Source organism: Lynx rufus, unplaced genomic scaffold, assembly GCF_022079265.1.
Source record: "Lynx rufus isolate CCGP_SWC_20201006 ecotype Redwood Valley unplaced genomic scaffold, mLynRuf1.p SCAF_7, whole genome shotgun sequence".
Classification (NCBI taxonomy): Eukaryota; Metazoa; Chordata; class Mammalia; order Carnivora; family Felidae; genus Lynx; species Lynx rufus.
The window spans coordinates 29,611,896-29,634,875 of NW_025814889.1; the positions used below are offsets into that span (position 1 = coordinate 29,611,896).

The following is a 22,980-nucleotide window of genomic DNA, read 5'->3' on the forward strand; positions in this document are numbered from 1 at the left end:
CTTTTAACTCTCATAATTTCCCTAAGAGTGTCTCCCCTATTTCTTCTCAGGAGTTTTTGGTTTTGGTTCCTGTAGTATTTTTCTTCCTGTAATCTCTTGCTCCTCTGTAATGTGCAGAATTACATACATCCTATACCTCTAATGTGCCATGGTACTCACCTTTGTTTTCAGCAGCTTCCAACCTGGTATTTATCTATGCAGCTGTTTCCATCAGTGTTTCAAGTCAGACAAGATAGAAACCAGTAACTCAGGTGCTCCCAGATTTTCCACAAAGTTAGGTACAAGTTCCACCTTTTTCTTTTCATCCCAAGAGAGAAGCTGGAAGTTGGGACGCTTCCCTGTGATTGTGGCATGCCGCACCAGGGAAAGGGTGCATCTAAAGTGGGCAAAATGCCATAATCCTTGTTATTCTTTTTGGTGCAGTTTTTCTTGGTAAGTAATTCACTTGGGCAAAGCAGCTTCAAACTGGTTTTTATAGTTCTCTAAAAGGTGTTTTGGTTTGTACACTGTTGCTAACTCAGTGTTTTTGGGGGGGAATGAAGGCCTGGACCTTACTAGTCCTCCATCTTGCTGATGTCTTGTCCTATGATTAAATTTTAACTTAAGCATAAAATGCCTAACAGAGATTAACATAAAGTACATTTGATGCCAAGGATTATTAATGAAGTTATGAGATAGTTTTAATACATATATATTAAAATTCTCCTATTTTCATGTCAGATCTGACATTATGGCAATTTATTTATAACTTTATAGAAATGAGGATAAATTCTGCTTTATACTTGTTATAAACTTGAAAGTTAGGGGTTTCACAACAGATCTGTTTCTATATTTATTCAACTAAATGTGTCTCTTTATGTAGCTCAGTTTGAAGTACCAGATGGAAATCTTGTGCTTGATGAAAACCAAGATTCAATATCAAAAACACAAATGCAAGTAAAGAAACAGAGAACATCCAAAGGGGAAAGAAACATTAGTAAGTACAATTAAAGATAACTTTAAATTATTTTAATTAAATTCAGTAGAATATTTTTTTCCCTTTGGTTCATGAGTATATGTTTGAGATCATATTTTATGGGACATTTGTAGTTCCTTTGACCTTAATTGTAAATACCCTAAGATAATTAGAGAACAAAAGTCAAATTTTTCATAACTTTCATTGGTATTTCTGGTTGTAATATTATTTCACAATCACAAGTTCTACACTCAGACACCAAGGCCAATTATGGGCCAGTAATTTTCTTGCAAAGGATGCAAGCCTTTCAGCAGGATGTGGTAGATGTTTCTGACCTGTGGCAGAGGCCTTCTACCACAACTTTAATTGGTAAACAGAGATGTTACTGAGAACTGTGAGTCACATAGCAAATGATCAGAGGAGCCTAGAGGAAAGGCACCCTATGAGTCCTGTTGGAAGGCTTCAAATACATTCTCTTGGCTGTGGCCCCACTAAAAGGAGGGACCTTTGAGGTAACCTAATAGATCAATGTCATCAAAAACCCCACATGGAGAATATGAGAGTGCAAGTAGCCAAATATTTCTGCCAGTAGTTATGCCTCATTTTCATTCGTTGAAGCAGAATGGGCCAAAGATTGGTAGTCTTGTTCTCTGGGTTGAGACATTGTGCTGCTTACAGATTATGCCCAGGAATTTCTATTAGGTACTTGGTAACTGTGCCTTGTTTGTTTTAATGGTCCAGCTATGTTGCCACATGTAGGTCTATAGGATGTCTGGTCCTTGTTAAGTTGTGCCCTTGTCTGTGTCCACTTGGATGTATTAATAGAATGGAAGCCTAGTGCTCTCTCTGAGTTTAGACCATTTCTAGGTCATAACTGTTTATTGACACAGATAGTTGGAGGATTTATGGAGCCTTGTGAAAGAATATTAGTGGTGGGTTGCAATCCAATCCACATATGGCAAATTTATCTTGATTATGTATGTGTACAAAGTTTCTGGATAGGATATCTGTACTGTCTATTACAGAATACCAAATTCCTTCACTATGGATATTAACTTCTGTGACAGTCATAATATTGGATGCAACTAGTGCCTCAGTACTACATCACTGAGCTATGAATAATCACTGGAGTCTCTATGCACACAAGGACATATACCTAAGGTATATTGCGTTATTTAATGGATAAGCAGTCACAGGAAGAATTTTTGCTTCATTAAGCTCATCAATAAGGGCAGTTATTTATTTTGTTTCCCCTGGTGGATGTTTTTGAGAAACAAGGTACTAGATGCTAATAGTTGGGTAGTTTCACAGTTTTCCACCTGTCTTGCTAAAGTGGCAATTTCTACCAAGGGTTAGGGTGAAATCAAGTAGACATTCATGTAGATAATACTTCTATACTGACAATATATTTAGTAGTGGGGGTAGAGTTTTGAGGTGGCCTGAGTGGACACATCATTGTGGAATTTTGAGTAAGTTTCCCATTAGTGGTGGCTTTGGACCCCAAGCCAATGAACATTATTGGTTTCTCCCTCATCTTGGTGTCAAACGTTGTGGAGATCATTGTCTTCTATGCACCAGTATCTCAAAGGCCCAGAAATGAAAGTTTCCTGCACATCTCCACTGAACTATGATGATGAGCAGAAGTCTTCCTATTCCCTCCCCACCTCCCCCACTGTGGGTACATGAGGCCTGGAAAAACCCATTGTCTTATTTATATTTGAAAGCCATAATGTCTTCATAATAGTTGGTGGAGCACTCTGATTCTTGGCAAGGATCACTGGGAAAAACAGAAGCATAGCACCTGTATTAATCAAAAGATCCATTAGCATAAGTAGTGGGTCTGTTGAGCCTCTCTTATCCCACTACCTGGCCATAATGTTCTAGGAAAAGAGCCCATTAGTCTACTTATTGAGACTAAGCCTGTTTTTGTATAAACACACTCTTTGATCTCTTTAAAACCTTTGCCTCGATGGTCCAGGAGTGTTTACTAGATTACCATTTTTATATCACTCTCTCTTATGGTCAATCATTGCTGTCTTGGAAGTATCCACTATTACTTGTCCAGAAATTTTCCAGTTAAGATCCAGATAATATCATAGCTAATTGCTGTGACCTTGAAACTTTGTTTAACTGAGCTTAATGTCCAGTAATAGCGGCACAAATGAACCCAGAATTTTGAGTCTGGTAAAAAGTAATATCATCTACTATCCTCATACCTTTATTGTATATCCTAAGTACAACAGGCGGTTCATGAAATCACTATAGCCTCTTCAATTATAGTTAAAACATGTTTTACAAGGGCAAGAATGAGTCATCTGTGAAATCCAAAACAGTACCCAGCTGAGGAAGGAGAGAGTCTTGATTGTCTGTGTTTTTTTCATACCCCTTTCTTCCATCTCCTTGTGCAATGTATCCATTGTCAAAACTCTCTGAGAAAGGGTTTTTTTGTATTAGGAAACCAACAATATTACTTGACTATTTTTTTCCAAAATTTTATTTAAATTCTAGTTAGTTAATATATAGTGTAATATTGGTTTCAGGAGTAGAATTTAGTGATTCATCACTTACAATAACATCCAGTGCTCATCATAACAAGTGCCCTCCTTAATATCCATCACCCATTTAGCCCATCCTCCACCCACCTCCCTCTACAACCCTCATTTTGCTCTCTATAGTTAAGAGTCTCTTATGGTTTGCTTCCCTTTCTCTTTTTTTCCAGTCCCATATGTTCATCTGTGTTCTTTCTTAAATTCCACATATGAATGCAAACTGGTGTAGACAACCTGGAAAATAATATGGAAATTTCTCAAAAAGTTAAAAATAAAACTACCCTATAACCCAGCAATTGCACTACTAAGTATTACCCAAAGGATACAAAAATAGATTCAATGGGGCACATGCACCCCTATGATTGTAGCAGTATTATCAACTGTAGCCAAACTATAGAAAGAGGTCAGAGGTCCATAGACTAATGAATGGGCAAAGAAGATGGTGTGTGTGTGTGTGTGTGTGTGTGTACACACACATACACAAATGTATACACATATATATATACATATATATGTATATCTATATATATGTATATACACACATACAATTACAGAACCATCAAAAAGAATGAAATCTTGCTATTTTGCTAAGCAAAATAAGTCAGAGAAAAATGAGTACCACATGATTACTTCTTTAAAAATATTACTTCTTTAAACATGAAGATGACTTATCCAAGTCTTAAAAGTTTCTTCAGGCCACTGGACAAAGTGGTTCTCAGGACTCTACATTCTTTTGTTAAAGCATGAATCTCAGTAAATCTCTGCATCATAAACTGCCCATCAGCTTCCACTACAGTAGAACTAATAATATTCATTGGGTACAACTCAGCATGCAGGGTCTTCAATTTTTGGTTCCATAGCTGGTAAAACTATAAGTAATAGCTAAGGTCTTTCTTCTCCAGCTTTATCAAAATTCCTCTATTGGATGTTTAATTCTACCTACCCACTGGGTATCTTAGCCAAAAAAAAAAAAAAAAAGGAAATAAATAGAAGAACCATTGTTCCCTCTCAGAAATTAAAAGTAAATAATAAAATAGCACTCTCTTACAGCATGCTCCAGAGTCCGCTAGCACATCCTGAGACACCCTGACCTGCACTGTGATGTGCCCTATGAGACCCTCTGACTCTTGCACATGACCTAGTAGTATCACTTTATGGAGCCCTCAGGATTCACTAACGTTCCTTCTAGAAGGGAATTGTGCTTAATTGACCACATTGCTGGCTGCACTAATTTGTAAGGAGAGAGCTACCTGTTTTTAAGTTGGTTAGTTAAGATAGCAAGCCAAATTGAAAGTGAAATTAAGCATTTATTCTGTTACTGTAATTTATTAGAAAGAGTCTAAACAAGAAAAGTTTCCAGTTACATCAGCTTTCCGTTTTCCTCCATAGAACAGCATTGGAGAGTCAGAATATCAGTGCTGGCAGGGGTAGGTTGTGAGAAGATCATCTTACAACCAAAGAAGTTTCAAACAAAAGGCTCTTCCTGTTGTATAGACTTGGAGGCTGAAGTGAGTTAGTGGTGGGAGCGCAAGGAATAAAAGAAGTGAAAGCTATCAAAACTAATAAAAATGTCTACAATGAAATGATAATGAAAAACCAAACTATGTAGAAGTGTATGAACAGTACAGTATCTTAGATGAATCCTCCATGCATAAAAATGCCTCAAAATTGAGGTACATGGATTAGTAATGCAGGTATTTCCAGTTGTATGGGACTTAGTCTTTGACTGCAACCACTGCCAATGTCTACACTTCACTGGCTGTAAATCAAGTCTAGCGTGGAATCTGAAGATTCCCCCCCATGACAACTGCCAGATAAGGCCTTTGTAATTGTCTAAGGTTGGGCCTAAAAGATCACACATGGGAATTTGGCTGTTAAAAATGCTTCAGTGTAAACACATATGCATATCAACATACATGTACATATATTATATATAGGCATAGCCATACTCACCTATGCTTATGTACATATACATGTGAACATATACATGAATATTCATAGAAATATTTAGAAATCATTATTTCTCACAGAAATATTCAATTCCAATCTATCCCTTCAAGACCTGTTCTTTCCTTTCTCTATTTCACGTGTGTATGTCCTGCCTTCTGAAGTGTGAATCAATCTACACAACATCAATATATTTAATCATTTGATCTATATTTTAGTGCTTCTTAAATTGTTTCAGAATGCAGAACACTAGAGAAAACACTAGAAAAATAAGCTTACTAAACAAGATTTGTGATTTGTTTACACTTTACCCCTCCACTGTTTTGTGCAGGAGTAAGTGTATATTTCAAACACTTTATTGATTTACTTGCATTATTGTTTTCTTACTTATGCCAGTAGGTTTATTTACTTATATTTAGTTTCAGTTTTAATTCCCATTCTTATCTTTTATGATTTAGGGTTCTTTTTATTGAGATATAATTGACATGTGATATTATATTACTTTCAAGAGTACAACATAATGATTCAATGTATGTGTCCAGTTGATTCTTGAACAACATAAGGGTCTATGTTCATGCAGGTCCACTTATATGAAGATTTTTTTCAAATATAGTACTATAAATGTACCTTATGATTTCCTTAATAACATTTTTCTTTGTCATACTTTATAAGAGTACAGTAGAAAGTACATATAACATACAAGGTATCTGTTAATCAACTGTATTAGCTATCAGCAAGGCTTCTGGTAAACAGTAGGGTGTTAGTAGTTCAGGTTTAGGGGAGTCAAAAATTATACATTGATTTTTTACTGTATGGGGGGGGTCAGAGCCCCTAACCCCCACATTGTTGAAGGGTTAGCTGTATATTGTGGAATGATCACCACAGTATGCAGAATTAACATCTATCACCACACATAGATACAATTTATTTCTTATGCTGAGAACTTTTAAGGTCTACTCTCTTAGCAACTTTCTGGTATATAATATAGTATCATTAACTATAATCACCATGTGGTACATTATATCCCCAGGACCTATTTATTTTATAACTGGACATGTGTACCTTTTGACCATTTTCACCCATTTGCCCTTGTTCCAGTTCTGGCAACCACCAGTCTGTTCTTTGTGGTGGTGGTGATGCTCTTCTTCTTCTTCTTCTCCTTCTCCTCCTCCTTCTTCTTCTCCTTCTCCTCCTCCTCCTCCTCCTTCTCCTTCTTCTTCTTCTTCTTCTTCTTCTTCTTCTTCTTCTCCTTCTCCTTCTCCTCCTTCTCCTCCCCCTCCTTCTCCTCCTCCTCCTCCTTCTTCTTATTCTCCTTCTCCTTCTTCTTCTTCTTCTCCTTCTCCTTCTCCTCCTCCTTCTCCTTCTTCTTCTTCTTCTTCTTCTTCTTCTTCTTCTTCTTCTCCTTCTCCTTCTCCTTCTCCTCCTCCTTCTTCTTCTCCTTCTCCTTCTCCTCCTCCTCCTCCTCCTCCTTCTTCTTATTCTCCTTCTTCTCCTTCTTCTTCTTCTTCCCCCTCCTCCTCCTCCTCCTTTTTTTTTAGCTCTACCTATAAGTGAAATCATATAGTATTTGTCTTTTTCTCTGACTTACTTCACTTAGCATAACCCCTTATTGCATGCAGGTTGTCACAAAAGGCAGGATTTTCTTCTTTTTATGTGTGGATAATATTCCTATATATGTGTAAGTCACAGTTTTAAAATCCATTCATCTCTTGATGGCCACTTAGATTGTTTCCATGTCTTAACTATTGTAATTAATGCTACAGTGAACAAGGGAATTCAGATATCTTTTGGAGTTACTATTTTGTTTCCTTTGGAAAAATACCTAGAAGTGGAATTTTTGGAACATATGCTAGTTCTATTTTTGATTTTTTGAAGAACCTCCATACAGTTTTCTATAGTAGTTGTACCAATTTACATTTCTATGAACAGTACACAAGGAGAGGAGTTAAGATGGTGGAGAAGTTGGAGATGGGATTTCTCTCATCCCTCAAACACAGGTGTATTGAGGTCACATCACTTGGAAACACACAGGAAATCAACCTGCAGGGTGGCAGAAGGATCTCCACAGGTGGAGGGAGATAGCTTGGTGGGATCGAGGTGCATGTATGTGAATTGGGGGAGAAAATGGAATAGGCACAGAGGGAAGGAAACTCATTCTGTGGAGAGACAAAGGCAAAGGTAGAGAGGTTGTGGAATTGCTGTTTTGAGTTAGTGTAAGGAAAACTTCTCTGGACCATCGACTAGAGAACAAGAAATCAGAGAGTACTAGTTTGTATTTTGCAAACAGCCTCAGGAGCTGAAGATCAGAGTTGTCAAAAGTGTATGACTCTCCAGACTGAAGCCACTGCGTGTGCTTATGCCTGATGGGAGAATGCCAACCTTGGGAGACAGCAGCCATCTCAGGAGTGCACCGGGAGAGAACAGTTCCCTTCCTCTAGTACTGTGGGAAGATGGTTTATTGCCTCCCCAAGGAGAAAAGACAATGCAGGCGCCAGCCAAAGGCCTTTTATTGGCGGGACTAAGAGGGGGGGGGCACTACACCACCAGAACAGGATCTACATAGTGCAGGGCCCTTTAAGACATCAGGGTTAGAATCCCAACTGAGGACTTAGCAGGCACGGGAGACTGTTGGAGCAGGGTAAGCCCACCGCCTGCGCTACTCTGTAAGGGCTGCCTGAACAGTGTGGTTTGAGACATCTGGTCTGGGGCAGAGAGATTGTGGTGTTGCTACTTTTCTCCTCAACAGGAACACAGTGAGACTTCAGGGAGCAGCACAAGTGGGCCCCAGTGGAGGCGGGACCAACTTACACCAAACCCCCCTCCTCTGTGCCTGGCAACTGTTTATCTACTGGAGGAAGACTGCACCAGCCAGCACAGCCACAGGACCCAGTTAGCAACAGATAATTGGTTTTGGTTTTTGTCTGTTAGTCTGTCTTCTTCTTATCTTTTCCTTTCATTTCCTTTCTTTTTGTTCTTTTCTTTCCTTTCCTTTTCTTGTTCTTTTTCCTTTCCTTTCCTTCCTTCCCTTTCTTTCCCTTTCCTTTTCATTTTCCTTCTACCCTCTTCTTCTTTTTTCTTTTGGAATCAGGCTTATAGTTTCTGATTTGGTTTTGATCAATTTTTATCATATATATATATTTTTTTCTGTTTTGTTTTTTTAATCAGGCATTTTTACTTTATTCTTTTTATACCTTTTCTGTATCTCCTTTATTTTCCTTTCTCTCTCTCTGGATTAAGCCTGATTTGTTTGTTTGTTTGTTTGTTTGTTTGTTTTACTGTCTGCTTGGTCTCTTTTTTTCCACTTTCATTTTTTTCTTTGTATGTGATCAAGCTTCCCCCCCTCCTTTACTTCAAAACACACCTGGTGGAAGGTACAAACACTCCACCACTACAAGCAAAGAGGAGCTTTGCAGAGGACTGAGAAGTGGGAGAGAGCAGCCAAAAAGTAACAACAGAGTGCATGCACCACACTCCAAAAACACTTCCTGAAGTGCCAGGCCATGGACAGTGTATGGCCCCTTTTTAATACAGTAGTACTTTCAGGCACAGGATTCATAACAAGCTATTAAAATATATAAAAGACAGAAACCTATCCAAAATGGCAAAAAGGAAGAATTCTCTTCAAAAGAGAATCCAGGAAGAAATGACAGCCAGAAAAGTGCTCATAACAGGTATAAACAATATATCTAAGAACTTATGATGACAGTCATAAGACTAATAGCTGGGCTTGAAAAAGGCATAGAAGATAGCAGAGAATCTATTGCTGAAGATATCAAAGACCTAAGAAATAGCCACAATGAATTAAGAAATGCTGTAAATGAGATACAAAATAAACTGGATACAGTGACAGGATGGAAGAAGCAGAGGAAAGAATAGATGAACTAGATGATAAAATTATGGAAAATGATGAAGCTGAAAAAAAAGAGGGAAAGGAAATTACTAGATTGTGAAGGGAGAATTAGAGAGCTAAGTGATTCCATGAAATGAAATAGTATCTGTATCATAGGAGTTCCAGAAGAAGACACAGTGAAAGGGGCAGAAGGTTTATTTGAACAAATTATAGCTGAGAACTTCCCTAATCTGGGGAAGGAAACAGGCGTTCAAGTCCAAGAGGTACAGAAAACTCCCTTTAAAATCGGCAAAAACAGGTCAACACCATGACATATAGTGAAACTGGCAAAATACAAAGATAAAGAGAGAATTCTGAAAGTAGCTAGGGACAAATGGGCCTTAACTTGCAAGGATAGACACATAAGGGTAATAGCAGACCTGTCCACTGGAACTTGGCAGGCCAGAAGGGAGTGGCAGGAAATATTCAATGTGCTAAGTAAGAAAAATATGCATCCAAGAATCCTTCATCCAGCAAGATGGTCATTCAGAATAGGAGAAATAATGGCTTTCCCAGATAAACAAAAGCTAAAGAAGTTCATGGCCACTAAACCAGCCCTGCAGGAGATTCTAAGGGGGATTCTGTGAGTGGAAAGCAGCAAAGACTACAAAGGACCAGAGACATCTCCACAAACACAAAGCCCACAGATAACAGTGGCACTAAATCTGTATCTTTCAATAATCATTCTGAATGTAAATGTACTAATGCCCAATAAAAGACATGGGGTATCAGAATGAATAAAAAAATACAAGATCCATCTATATGCTGCCTATGGGAGATTCATTTTAGACCTCAGGACACCTGCAGATTCAAAGTGAGGGAATGGAAAACCATCTGTCATGCTAACAGATATCAAAAGAAAGATGGAGTAGCCATGCTTCTATTAGACAAACTAGATTTTATTTTATTTATTTTTAAATGTTTGTTTGTTTTTGAGAGACAGAGACAGAGAGCAAGTTGGGGAGAGCAGACACACAGAGATAGAATCCGAAGCAGGCTCTAGGCTTCGAGCTGTCAGCATAGAGCCTGATGCGGAGCTCAAACTCACAAGCTATGATATCATGACCTGAGCTGAAGTCAGACACTTAACCAACTGAGCCACCCAGGTGCCCCCAGACAAACTAGATTTTAAAACAAAGAGTCTAACAAGAGATGAAAAAGGGCATTCTATCATAATTAAGGGGTCTATTCATCAAGAAGAGCCAACAATTGTAAAAATTTATGCCCCAACATAAGACACCAAAATATATAAATCAATCACAAACATAACTAAATGTATAGATAATAATATCATGATTATAGGGGACTTTAATATTCCACTTACAACAATGGACAGATCATCTAGGCAGAGAGTAAGGGAACAATGGCTCTGAATGACACATTGGGCCAGATGGACTTAATAGATATATTCAGAAATTTTCATTCTAAAGCAACAGAATACACATTCTTCTTTAGTGCACATGGAACATTCTCCAAAATAGATCACATATTGGGTCACAAAACAGCCCTCAGGAAGTGTAAAAAGATTGAGATCATACCATGCATATTTTCAGATCACAACACTGAACAACACTATGAAACTTGAAATCAGCCACAAGAAAACATTTGGAAAGTCCCCAAATACATGGAGGTTAAAGAACTTCCTACTTAAGAAGGAATGGGTCTACCAGGAAATTAAAGAAGAAATTTAAAAATATATGGAAGCAAATGAAAATGAAAACACAATAGTGCAAACCCTTTGGGATGTAGCAAAGGCAGTCCTAAGAGGAAAATACATTGCAATTCAGGTCTATCTCAAGAAGCAAGAAAGGTACCAAATACACAACCTAAGCTTACACCTAAAGGAGCTAGAAAGACAGCTGCAAATAAAGCCCAAACAAACCCAGCAGAATAGAAATAATAAAGATTAGAACAGAAATAAACAATATAGTAGAATATACTAGAACAGATATAGTAGAACAGATCAATGCATCTAAGATCTGATTTTTGAAAGAATAAACAAAATTGATAAACCCTCAGCCAGACTTCTTTTTTTTTTTTAATTTTTTTTCAACATTTATTTATTTTTGGGACAGAGAGAGACAGAGCATGAACGGGGAGGGGCAGAGAGAGAGGGAGACACAGAATCGGAAACAGGCTCCAGGCTCTGAGCCATCAGCCCAGAGCCTGATGCGGGGCTCGAACTCACGGAGCGCGAGATCGTGACCTGGCTGAAGTCGGAGGCTTAACCGACTGCACCACCCAGGCGCCCCACAGCCAGACTTCTCAAAAAGAAAAGACAGAGGACCCAAATAGACACAATCATGATAGAAAGAGGAGAGATTACAGCCAACACCACAGAAATACAATTATTAGAGAATACTATGAAAAATTATATGCGAACAAACTAGAAAATCTGGAAGAAATGGGCAAATTTCTAAACATTCACACACTACCAAAACTCAAACAGGAAGAAAGGAAAAGTTTGAACAGACCCATACCCAGCAAAGAAATTAAATCAGTTATCAAAAATCTCCCAACACATAAGAGTCCTGGGCCAGATGACTTCCCAGGGGAATTCTACAAGACATTTAAAGCAGAGTTAATACCTATTCTCAAATTGTTGAAAAAAAAATAGAAACAGAAGTAAAGCTTCCAGTCTCATTCTTTTTTTTTTAATTTTTAAAATATTTATTCTTGAGAGAGACAGAGACAGAGTGCAAGCAGGGGAGGGGCAGAGAGAGAGGGAGACACAGAATCTGAAGCAGGCTCCAGGCTCTAAGCTGTTAGCACAGAGCCCGACACAGGGCTCAAACTCACGGACCATGAGATCATGACCTGAGCCAAAGTTGGATGCTTAACTGACTGAGCCACCCAGGCGCCCCATCATTCTATGAAGCCAGCATTACCTTGATTCCAAAAACAAAGACCCCACTAAAAAGAATTACAGGCTAAGGTCCCTGAGGAACACGGATGCAAAAATTCTCCACAAGATACTAGCAAATCGAATTCAACAGTATATTAAAAGAATTATTCACCATGATCAAGTGGGATTAATTTCTGGGCTGTAGGGTTGGTTCAATATTCACAAATCAATCAACATGATACATCACTTTGATAGAATAAAGGATAAGAACGATATGATGCTGTCAATAGATGCAGAAAAAGAATTTGACAAAATACAGCATCTTTTCTTAAAAACCCTTAGAAAGTTGGGATAGAAGGAACATACCTTATCCTAAAAGCCATATATGAAAGGCCCACAGCTAATATCCCAAATGGGAAAAAACTGAGAGCTATCCCCCTGAGATCAGGAACACGAGAGGGATATCTACTCTCACCATTATTGTTTAACATTATTTCAAGTCCTAGCATCAGCAATCAGACAACAAAACAAAATAAAGGGCATTCAAAATGGCAAAGAAAGAGTCAAACTTTGACTCTTAGCATGATATTCTACATGGAAAACCTGAAACACTCCACCAAAAACTTCTAGAGCTGTTATAAGAATTCAGCAAAGTTGCAGGATATTAAATCAATGTACAGAAATTGGTCGCATTGCTATACACCAAAAATGAAACAAGAGAAAGACATATCTTGAAATTGATCCCATTTACAATTGCATCAAACACCATAAAATACCTAGGAATTAACCTAACTAAACTGGTAAAAGATATGTATGATGAAAACTATAGAAAGCGTATGAAAGAAATTGAAGAAGATACAAAGAAATGGAAAAACATTTAAGGCTCATGGATTGGAAGAACAAATTTTGTTAAAATGTCCATACTACCCAAAGGAATCTACACATTTAATGAAATCCCAATCAAAATAGCAGCAGCATTCTTCACAGAGCTAGAACAAACAATCCGAAAATTTGTATGGAATCACAAAAAACCCTAATTCACCACAGTAGTGTTGACAAAGAAAACCAAAGCTGGAGGCATCACAATCCTGGACTTTAGCCTGTATTACAAAGCTGTACTCATCAAGGCAGTATGGTACTGGCACAAAAACAGACAAATAGACTAATAGAGTAGAATAGAGAACCCATAAATGGACCCACAAATATATGGCCAACTAATCTTTGACAAAGCAGGAAAGAGTATCCAATGGAAAAATATAGTCTCTTCAGCAAATGGTGTTGGGAGAAATGGACAGCAACATGTGGAAGAATGAACCTAGACCACTTTCTTACACCATACATAAAAATAAGTTCAAAATGGATGAAAGACCTAAATGTGAGACAGGAATCCACCGAAGTACTACAGGAGAAAACAAGCAACAACCTCTCTGACCTTGGCTGCAGCAACTTCTTACTAGACATGTCTCAGAAGGCAAGGAAAATAAAAGCAAAAATGAACTATTGGGACATCATTAAGGTAAAAATATTCTGCAAAGCAAAGAAAACAATCAACAAAACTAAAAGGCGACTGGTGGAATGGGAGAAAATATTTGTAAATGACATATGAGATAAAGGGTTAGTATCAAACATCTATAAAGAATTTACCAAACTCAACACCCCAAAAAACAGATAATCCAGTGAAGAAATGGGCAAAAACAATGAATGAACACTTTTCCAAAGAAGACATTTAGATGGCAAACAGACACATGAAAAGATGCTCAACATCACTCATCATCAAGGAAATAGAGATCAAAACCACAGTGAGATACCACCTCACACCTGTCAAAATGGCTAAAATTAACAGCTCGGGCAACAACAGATGTTGGTGAGGATGTGGAGAAAGGGGAATACTCTTGCACTGTTGGTGGGAATGCAAACTGGTGCAGCCACTCCAGAAAACAGTATGGAGTATCAAAACATTAAAAATAGAATTACCCTGTGACCCATCAATTTCACTATTAGGATTTGCACTACTAGGAATTGTACTACTAGGAATTTATCCAAAGGATACAGGAGTGCTGATTCAAAGGGGTACATTTACCCCAGTGTTTATAGCAGCACTATCAACAATAGCCAAAGTATGAAAAGAACCCAAATGCCCATCAACTGATGAATGGATTAAGAATTGGCATACATATTCAATGGAATACTACTCATCTTGAAAAAGAATGACATCTTGCCATTTGCACCAATGTGGATGAACTGGAGGGTCTTGTGCTAAGCGAAGTAAGTCAGTCAGAGAAAGACATATATGATTTTACTCATATGTGGAATTTGAGAAAGTTAACAGATGATCATAGGGGAAGGGTAGGAAAAATAAGATAAAAACAGAGAGGGAGGCAAACCATAAAAGACTCTTAAATACAGAGAACAAACTTAGGGTTGATAGGGGTGCAAGGTGGGGAAAATGGGTTATGGGCATTAAGGAGGGCACTTGTTCAGATGAGCACTGGGTGTTATATGTAAGTGATGAATCACTGGAAACTATGCCTGAAGCCAAGACTACACTGTATGTTAGCTAACTTGAGAACAGAAAGACAAACAAACAAAAAAGCAAAAAACAAACAACAAAAAACAAAACAGTATGCAAGGGTTCCCTTTTCTCCACATCCTTACCAACACTTATTTCATGTCTTTTTTATAATAGCCATTCTAAAACATGTGAAGTGATATCTCTTTGTAGTTTTGATTTGCATTCACCTGATGATTACCTTTTTATGTACCTGTTGGCCATCTGTATTACTTCTATTGGAAACAAAATATCTATTCAGATCTTCTGCCCATTTCTTAATTGGGTTGTTTGATTGTTTGCTATTAAGTTGTATGAGTTCTTTATATTTTTGAAATTAACCCTCGATATGATATATGACTTACAAATATTTTTCCCCATTCTATACATTGCCTTTTCATTTTGTTGATGGTTTCCTTTGTTAAGCAGAATTTTTTGAGCTTGATTTAGTCCCACTTGTTTATTTTTCCTTTGGTTACCTTTACTTTTTGTGTCAAATCCAAAAATCATCACCAAGAATTGTGTCAAGGAGCTTTCCACCTATGGTTACTTCTAGTAGTTTTATGGTTTCAGGTCTTACACTCAAGTCTTTAACACACTTTGACTTTATTTTTGTGTATGGTGAAGGACAGTGACACAGTTTCATTCTTTTGCATATGACTGTCCAGTTTTCCCAGCACCATTTTTTGAATAGACTACATCGAATATTTTTGGTTCCTTCATCATACATTGTTACCATGTTTGCATGGGTTTATTTCTGGGAACTCTATTCTGATCCATTGATTTATGTGTCTGTCCTTATAGCAATAGTGTTTTGATTACTATAACTTTGTATATAGTTTGAATCAGGAAGTGTGGTGCTTCTACCTTTGTTCTTTCTCAAGATTGCTTTAGATATTTGAGGTTTTGTGGTTCCATATAAATCTTAGGATTGTTCTGTTTCTGTGAAAATACCATTGGAAGTTTGATAAGGATTGCATTCAATCTCTACATTGCTTTTGGTAGTATAGGCATTTTAACAATATTAATTCATATAATCCATGAGCATGGACTGTAATTCCATTTATTTATGTGTTCTATTTCTTTAATAAATGTCTTATAATTTTCAGTGTACTGGTATTTCATCCCTTTGGTTACATTGCTTCCTAGGAACTTTGTTCCTTTGGATGCTATTGTAAAAGACATTGTTTTCCTAATTTCACTTCTTTCTGCTACTCTATTGTTAATATGTGTAAATGCAACTGACCTTCGTATATTGTTTTTATATCTTGCTACTTTATTGAATTTATTAGTTTTAACTATTTTTTGGTGGAGGCTTCAGGCTTTTCCATATATAATATCACATTATCTACAAATAGAAACAGTGTTATTTCTTTCTTTCCAGTTTTGGATGCTTTGTATATTTTTTCTTATTTAACTGTTTTGGCTAAGACTTCCAATACCACATTATATAAAAGTGGTGAGAGTGGATGTCCTTGTCTTGTTCCTGATCTTAGAGAAAAAGCTTTCAGCTTTTCGTCATTGAGTATGATGTTAGCTGTGAGCTTTTCTTATATATGGCCTTTGTTGTGTTGAGGTGAATTCTTTTTATACTTAATTTATTGAGAATCTGTTATGAAAAGTTGAAATTTTGTCAAATGCTTTTTCTGCATGTTTAGATTATCATGTGATTTTTTTTTATCCTTTGCTCTTTAATGTGGCATATCATAGTGAATGATTTGCATATGTTGAACTATCCCTACCTCCCTAAAATAAATGCCATTTGGTCATGAATGCATGATCTTTTTAATGTGCTATTGAATTCTGTTTTCTATAGATTTTTGCATCTATGTTCACCAGGGATATTGGCCTATTGTTTTGTGGGGTTTTTTTGTGGGGTCTTTGGCTTTGGTATCAGGGTAATGCTGACCTCATAAAAAGAGATTTCAGAATTTGCTATGAGTGAATGATTGTGTTTATAAGTTGAACTCCTAATCACCAATGTGATGGCATTAGAAGTGAGGGCTTTGAGAATTGCTTGGGTCATGGGGATAACGCCCTCATGAATGGGATTAGTGTTCTTATAAAAGAGACCCACAGAGATCCTTCATCCCTTCTGTCATGTAAGGAATAGTGAGAAGGTGTAAGCTGAGTCAGGAATGAGTTCTCACCAGAACATAACCCTGCTGCATCTTTGATCTTAGACTCCCAGCTTCCTTAACTATGAGAAATAAATTTATCTTGTTTACAAGCTACACAGTCCGTGGTATTTTGTTATATCAGCCCAAATGGATTTAAAAAGAAATGTTCCCTTTACACACACACACACACACACACACACACACACACACACACTCACACACACACCGCTTGCCTCTCTCACTATGTGTGTGTGTTTAAGAAGGGTTGGTATTAATTTTTCTACACATTTTTGGTAAAATTCACCTATGAAGTCATATGATCCTAGAATTTTCTTTGTTGAGTGCCTTTTGATAACTCTCAATACATTTGTTACTTACCCATTTAAGCTTTGTATTTCTTCTTGATTCAGCCTTAGTATTTTGTATATTGCTAGGAATTCACCCACTTCTTCTAGGCTGGCCCAATTTGTTGATGTTTAATAGTTCATAATATTCCATTATAATTTTTAAAAAATTTCTGTGACATCAGAAGTAATAGTCCTCATTTGTGATTTTATTTATTTGAGTCCTCTCTTTTTTCTTAGCCTAGTTATTGATTGTCAATTTTGTTTATCTTTTCAAAAATCCAACACTTAGTTTAGTGATTTTTTTATTGTTTTTCTATTTTTATTTATTTATGCCCTAACTTTTATTATTCCTTTCCTTCTGCTAACTTTGATCATAATTTGTTTTTCTCTTTCCAGTTCTTCCAAGTATAAAGCTAGGTGTTTTTATTTGAGAGCTTGATCTTTTAGCTGCCTTCAAATAATCAAGCCATACTGATTCCTTCAGTGTTCTAGATGAGGAGAGATAGAAGTGGGCCTCAGGGATCATCATGAAAGGATTTTGAAGCCTGAAACTCACTTCTCTCTTTTCCTCATGGGAGAAATTGTGAATGAAGGCATCTCTTTCAGTGCAGAGCTGTGATGGCTTGGTAGAGGAGTGTTACAGATAAAGTGAAGTCATTTTTCTTGCCCTTTTTAAAATTATTTTTTTAACTTTATTTATTTTGAGAGAGACAGAGTATGAACATAGATGGGGCAGAGAGAGAGAGAGAGAGAGGGAGGGAGGGAGGGAGAATCTGAAGTTGGCTCTGCACTGTCAGCACAGATCCCAATGTTGTGGTCAAACTCACGAAACTGTGAGATCATGACCTGAGCCAAAATCAAGAGTTGAATGCTTAGCCAACTGAGCCACCCAGGTGCTTCTCTTACCCTTTTTAATATGGCTGTTTTAGGATGCTATGCTTCACTGGTGTAGTGGAACCTCTCAACCAAACTCTGGAGCTCTCATAAATGTATTTTATCCATAGATGGTTGTTAAATCAGTGTTAAGTGGAGTTCAGGGCAGAAACTTCTTAGTCTGCCATCTTGCTGATGTCACCCTCTAAATCATTTTAAATTAAACTCATCAAAAGATGTTTTCTTTTATTCATGAATCAGTATTTGAGCTTATATTTTAGAGCAATTTTACATTTTAACCTAAATTGTGAGTACTCCAAAATAGCTACAGAATAAAAGACAAATTATTAATAACGTTTGGTTTTTTTTCTCTAGTCTTAAGACTATTTCATATCCATGGGTTATACACTCAGTATTTGCCAAACCATATAACAGGCCAATAATAGTCTCTTAAAAGTATTGCACCTTTCATAGGAGAAGGGAAGTTAAGATAAGATAAAAACAGAGAGGGAGGCAAACCACAAGACTCTTAAGTACATGGGGAGCCTGGGTGGCTCAGTCGGTTGAGCGGCCGACTTCAGCTCAGGTCACGATCTCGCAATCCATGAGTTCGAGCCCCGCGTCGGGCTTTGTGCTGACAGCTCAGAGCCTGGAGCCTGTTTCAGATTCTGTGTCTCCCTCTCTCTGACCCTCCCCTGTTCATGCTCTGTCTCTCTCTGTCTCAAAAATAAATAAACGTTAAAAAAATTTTAAAAAAGACTCTTAAGTACATAGAACAAACTGAGGGTTGATGGGAGTGGGGAAAATGAGTGACGGGCATTAAGGAGGGCACTTGTTGGGATGAGCATGAGGTATTACATGTAAGTGATAAATCACTGGATTGTAATCCTGAAGTCAAGACTACACATATGTTAACTAACTTGAGAATTAAAAAAAAAGGAATTGTACCTTTCAGCTGACTCCAGAAGATTATGGTACCAAAGGCCAATGGGCACCTCTGGCTTCTAGCAGTATCTTTCTGCCATAGGGTCTAAACACTGAACTGAGAGGTTACTGAGAACTATAACCCAAACACAAATGTGAGTCAAAGACTCACTCTGGGTACAGAGTGGGTGGTGTGTTGGAGGGCCTCTGAGTCATTCTATGATTACGTCCTACTCAAGGATAGAGACCTTTGTGGTATCCTGATACATGAATTCCATCAAGATGATCACATGATGAATGCCAAAGCACTAGTAGCTGAAAAGTCCTACCAATTGTTGGGCCTCCTTTGTATTTATTGGGGCTTAGAGATACTAAAAGCTTAGCAATTATCTCTTATAGAATGAAACACACTGCCCCTTCCCAGTTTAATCCCAGAGATTTTACTTGGTTACCAGGTCCTTGTGCTTTTTTTTTTTTTTTTTTTGTATTAATGTCCCAGTCTTGTTACCACATGTGAATCCATGTGCCTTCTGTCTTTGTTGGATAGTACCCTTGTTTAGGTTCAAAGGAGGGTATCAGTATTTGTATAGGGTATCAGTGTATAGTGGAAAGCTAGTGTTCCATGTGGGAGTGGGACTTTTTCCAGGTCATGGCCTGTGGAAAGACATTACATGTGTATTGCAACTCACTACACATATGGCAAACTGATCTTGAGCATCCATGTGGATAAAAATGTTGAAAGGGACATTTGAAATATCAATTACTTTATACATATTTCCCTCTGCTTACGCAATGACCTGCATGACAGTAATGATATTGAATAACATCATTGCACAGGGCTCCATGATTGCATTGCATCTCTAATAGTCAGTTGAATCTCCAGACACAAGGGGCTTAATCCACAGGCTAGATAGGGCTACTGAATGGAGAAATAGTCTCATGGAAAACTTGTGCTTCATTAAGCTCAGAATAAGGAAGCTGTCTCTTTTTCTCTTCCAAATAGTTGCTTTGGTAGTTAAAGGCGCTAGGCAGTAGTAATCTGTTAGGCTCAGAGTTTTCTACATTAGGTCTCTGAAATGGTCACAATTGCAGGATTTCCTGTCATAGCTTAGGGATAAGGGAGAGGGGCTGGGCATGCACAGGTATATAAACATATATATCAACAACGCATTCAGTAGTGGAGTCCATAACAATAGGGTTTGGGGTGGTGGTGGCTGAAGGGATATACCTATAGTTGGTTGCCTCAAATCCAACGCCAGAGAGTATTATCTGTTACTCCTTCATCTTGGTCCAAAAGGCCCAAGAAATACAATTCTTCCTCACCTCCCCAATGAACTGTGACTTTGCCAAATGCCTCCATGTTACCAATGGGGTCATAGGGACCTTGGCCTAACACATAGTCTTGTTTATTTTTTAAAGTTGAGAGATCTGAGTAAAAGTAGGAGGTTGTTCTCTGATTCATCTTAAGATTCACTGGGAGGCCTGGAAGGAATAGTCATAGGAGTTATCACTATGTGGACTTTAGTGGGGCTCTGTGTTATGCCCCAGTGACCATTATCTGGTCACAAGTATCTGATGGAGAGCTTTTTAATCTCTTCCTGGAGACCCATCGTTGAGTAACAAAACCCATAGATGTCTTTGGGAAAGACTTTAACCAGGTGGTCCGGGAGTAAGTACTCACTTATCATTTGTACATCATTCTGGCTGCTAGTGAAAAGTTGGTATCTTGCTAGTAGTTGCTTTTTCTTTGTTTGGAAGTTTTTAAGTTGAGATCTGGATTGTTCCATGAACCAGCTGACATCACCTTGTAAGGAGGTTTAATTGAGCTAGGTAACCAGTGAGAGTTGCAAGAATGAAATCCGATCGGAGTCTGGTAAACAATCTCATCATTTACTATACTCGCTCCTAATTGTTGAACCAAGGAACTATCAGGTGGCTTGCAGAGCACCTTGTAGGTGGTTGTAAAAGTGGTCCATTTTTTTTTTTTTGGTAGAGAACTCACCTTATTTGGACCAAACCAGTTCAAGACCAAATAGTAGCTAACTAAGGAAGGAGAGCGTCTCAGGTATTAATGTTTCTTCCACTTGACCCCTCTTCATCTTTCTTAGGCAAAGTGGCCACTGAAAGACTTCCTGAATGAGGGAGTCTGTAGTGACACACTTCACAAAGTGCCACTGTCCCTAACTACATTTAATAAGATTACTTCCTTTATGCTAGAGGCAAATTATTCATGGTTTCTTTGGGTCCCTGGGCAAAGTAATCCTGAGGGTCCTACATTCTTTTTCATTAAACATGAGAAAAATTCACTGCATTATAGGTTGTCATCAGCACCAGAGACATGCTTAGATCTAGTAGTCATTGTGTGCAATCTACATGAAGGGTCTACACAACTTTTGATGACAAACTACTTTATTTTCTGGTTTGTCTTTCCTGTGTTTCTTTTTCTAAAGGTAAGTATATATTTTCTTTTTATTTCCCATTCTTTTTTTCCTAAAAGCATACTTGATAGCTTCCATTTGCATTTTTTCCCAAATAAACTTACCTCTTAGCAATCCCTTAAAGTTGGGATATAGTAATTTTTAAAATTACTTTAGAGCCACATATGTAACTCTTTGTACCACATTATACATCATAGTTGATATTACTTTGTTATTTAACCAATCTCATATGCTTATATATTTGGGTGCTTTTGAGTATCTTATAATTACAAATATGGTGTAATGAATAATCTTGTATGCATGCATTTGAATTGTTTGGGCTATGACTATATATATTAACCTAAACTATAAATAATCCAAAGCAAGTAGGAACTAATATAAAATATATTTTTATGACAAGAAATGTTTATGAAATAATGAGACTACTTCAACACACACATACTAAAATTCTTCTCATCATAAAATCCTGGGTCTAGCATTATGGTAATAAAAATGAGAGAAAATAATGCTATATACTTGTTATAAGTTTGATCTCTAGAGATTTCAAATAGAACTGTTTTTCTGTTTAATGAACTAAATGTATCTCTTTATGTAGCTAATGATGATGTACCAGATAAAAACCTTATGCTTAAGCATCAAGACTCAAAGTCAGAAACAGAAATGCAAGTAAAGAAACAAAAAACTTCCCAAGGTGAAGCATTCATTAGTAAGTAGAATAATTATAGATAAATCTAAATTATTTTAAGTTATATTCATCAAATCTCTTTACTTTGGTTCATGAATATGTATTTGAACATATATTTTATAGAGATTTTTACACTTTGATTTAAAGTATGAATACCCTAAGATAGTTAAAGAACAAAAACAAAAGTATTGATAACTTCTGGTTGGAATTGCTTGTATTGAGACTATTTCACAGTCATGAGTCATATGTCAGTATCCACTGAAGCTCAATAATAGACCACTAATTATTTCTTAAAGGGTGTATATTTTTCACCTAGCTACTGCTAGAGATTATGGATTCAAAGGTCCAACAGATGTCTCTTATCTGTAGCAGTGTTTTTCTTCCTAAAGTTCCAACTGGCAAAGAGAGACATTGTTGAGATCTGTAACTTGAAAAGCAAAATGGATCAGAGGAGCCTAGGGGAAGGGTTGCCTCAGTGTGAGGGCTTCCAGGTCATTCTTCTGGTTGTGGATCCATTAAAAGTAAATGACCTTTCTTATAATCCCAGTGATAGGGGGCATTGAGCATGCAAATAAGTGAATAGTTCCATCAATTATCAGGTATCCTTTATAATTGTTGTAGCATAGAGGGCCAAAGCCAGTTTCCTCTAATGGGATGAGACACCATACCTCTTGTAAATAATGCCCAGGAATTTCATTTGGGTACTAGGTTCTTGAACTTTGTAATAATGGTCCATCAAGTTACCACCTGTGCATCAGCAAGGTCTAGCCCTTGGTTTTGGTTAGTTCCTTGTCTGGAACCAATATAATGATATTATCAATAACATAGAAAGCTATTCCTCCCTCTGGTAGTAGGATATT

At 37.3% G+C, this 22,980-nt stretch overlaps 1 protein-coding gene across 1 annotated transcript in view; it reads left to right on the forward strand.

Annotated features, from left to right (window-relative positions):
* Positions 1-351: 351 nt before the first annotated feature.
* Positions 352-22,980, forward strand: part of LOC124501830 (coiled-coil domain-containing protein 7-like) — a 35,940-nt gene continuing 13,311 nt past the window's right edge. Inside the window, exons 1-3 of the mRNA XM_047066307.1 lie at positions 352-370; positions 863-976; positions 22,031-22,141. Coding sequence (XP_046922263.1) covers positions 352-370; positions 863-976; positions 22,031-22,141 — 244 coding nt within the window. The remainder of the gene's footprint in view (positions 371-862; positions 977-22,030; positions 22,142-22,980) is intronic.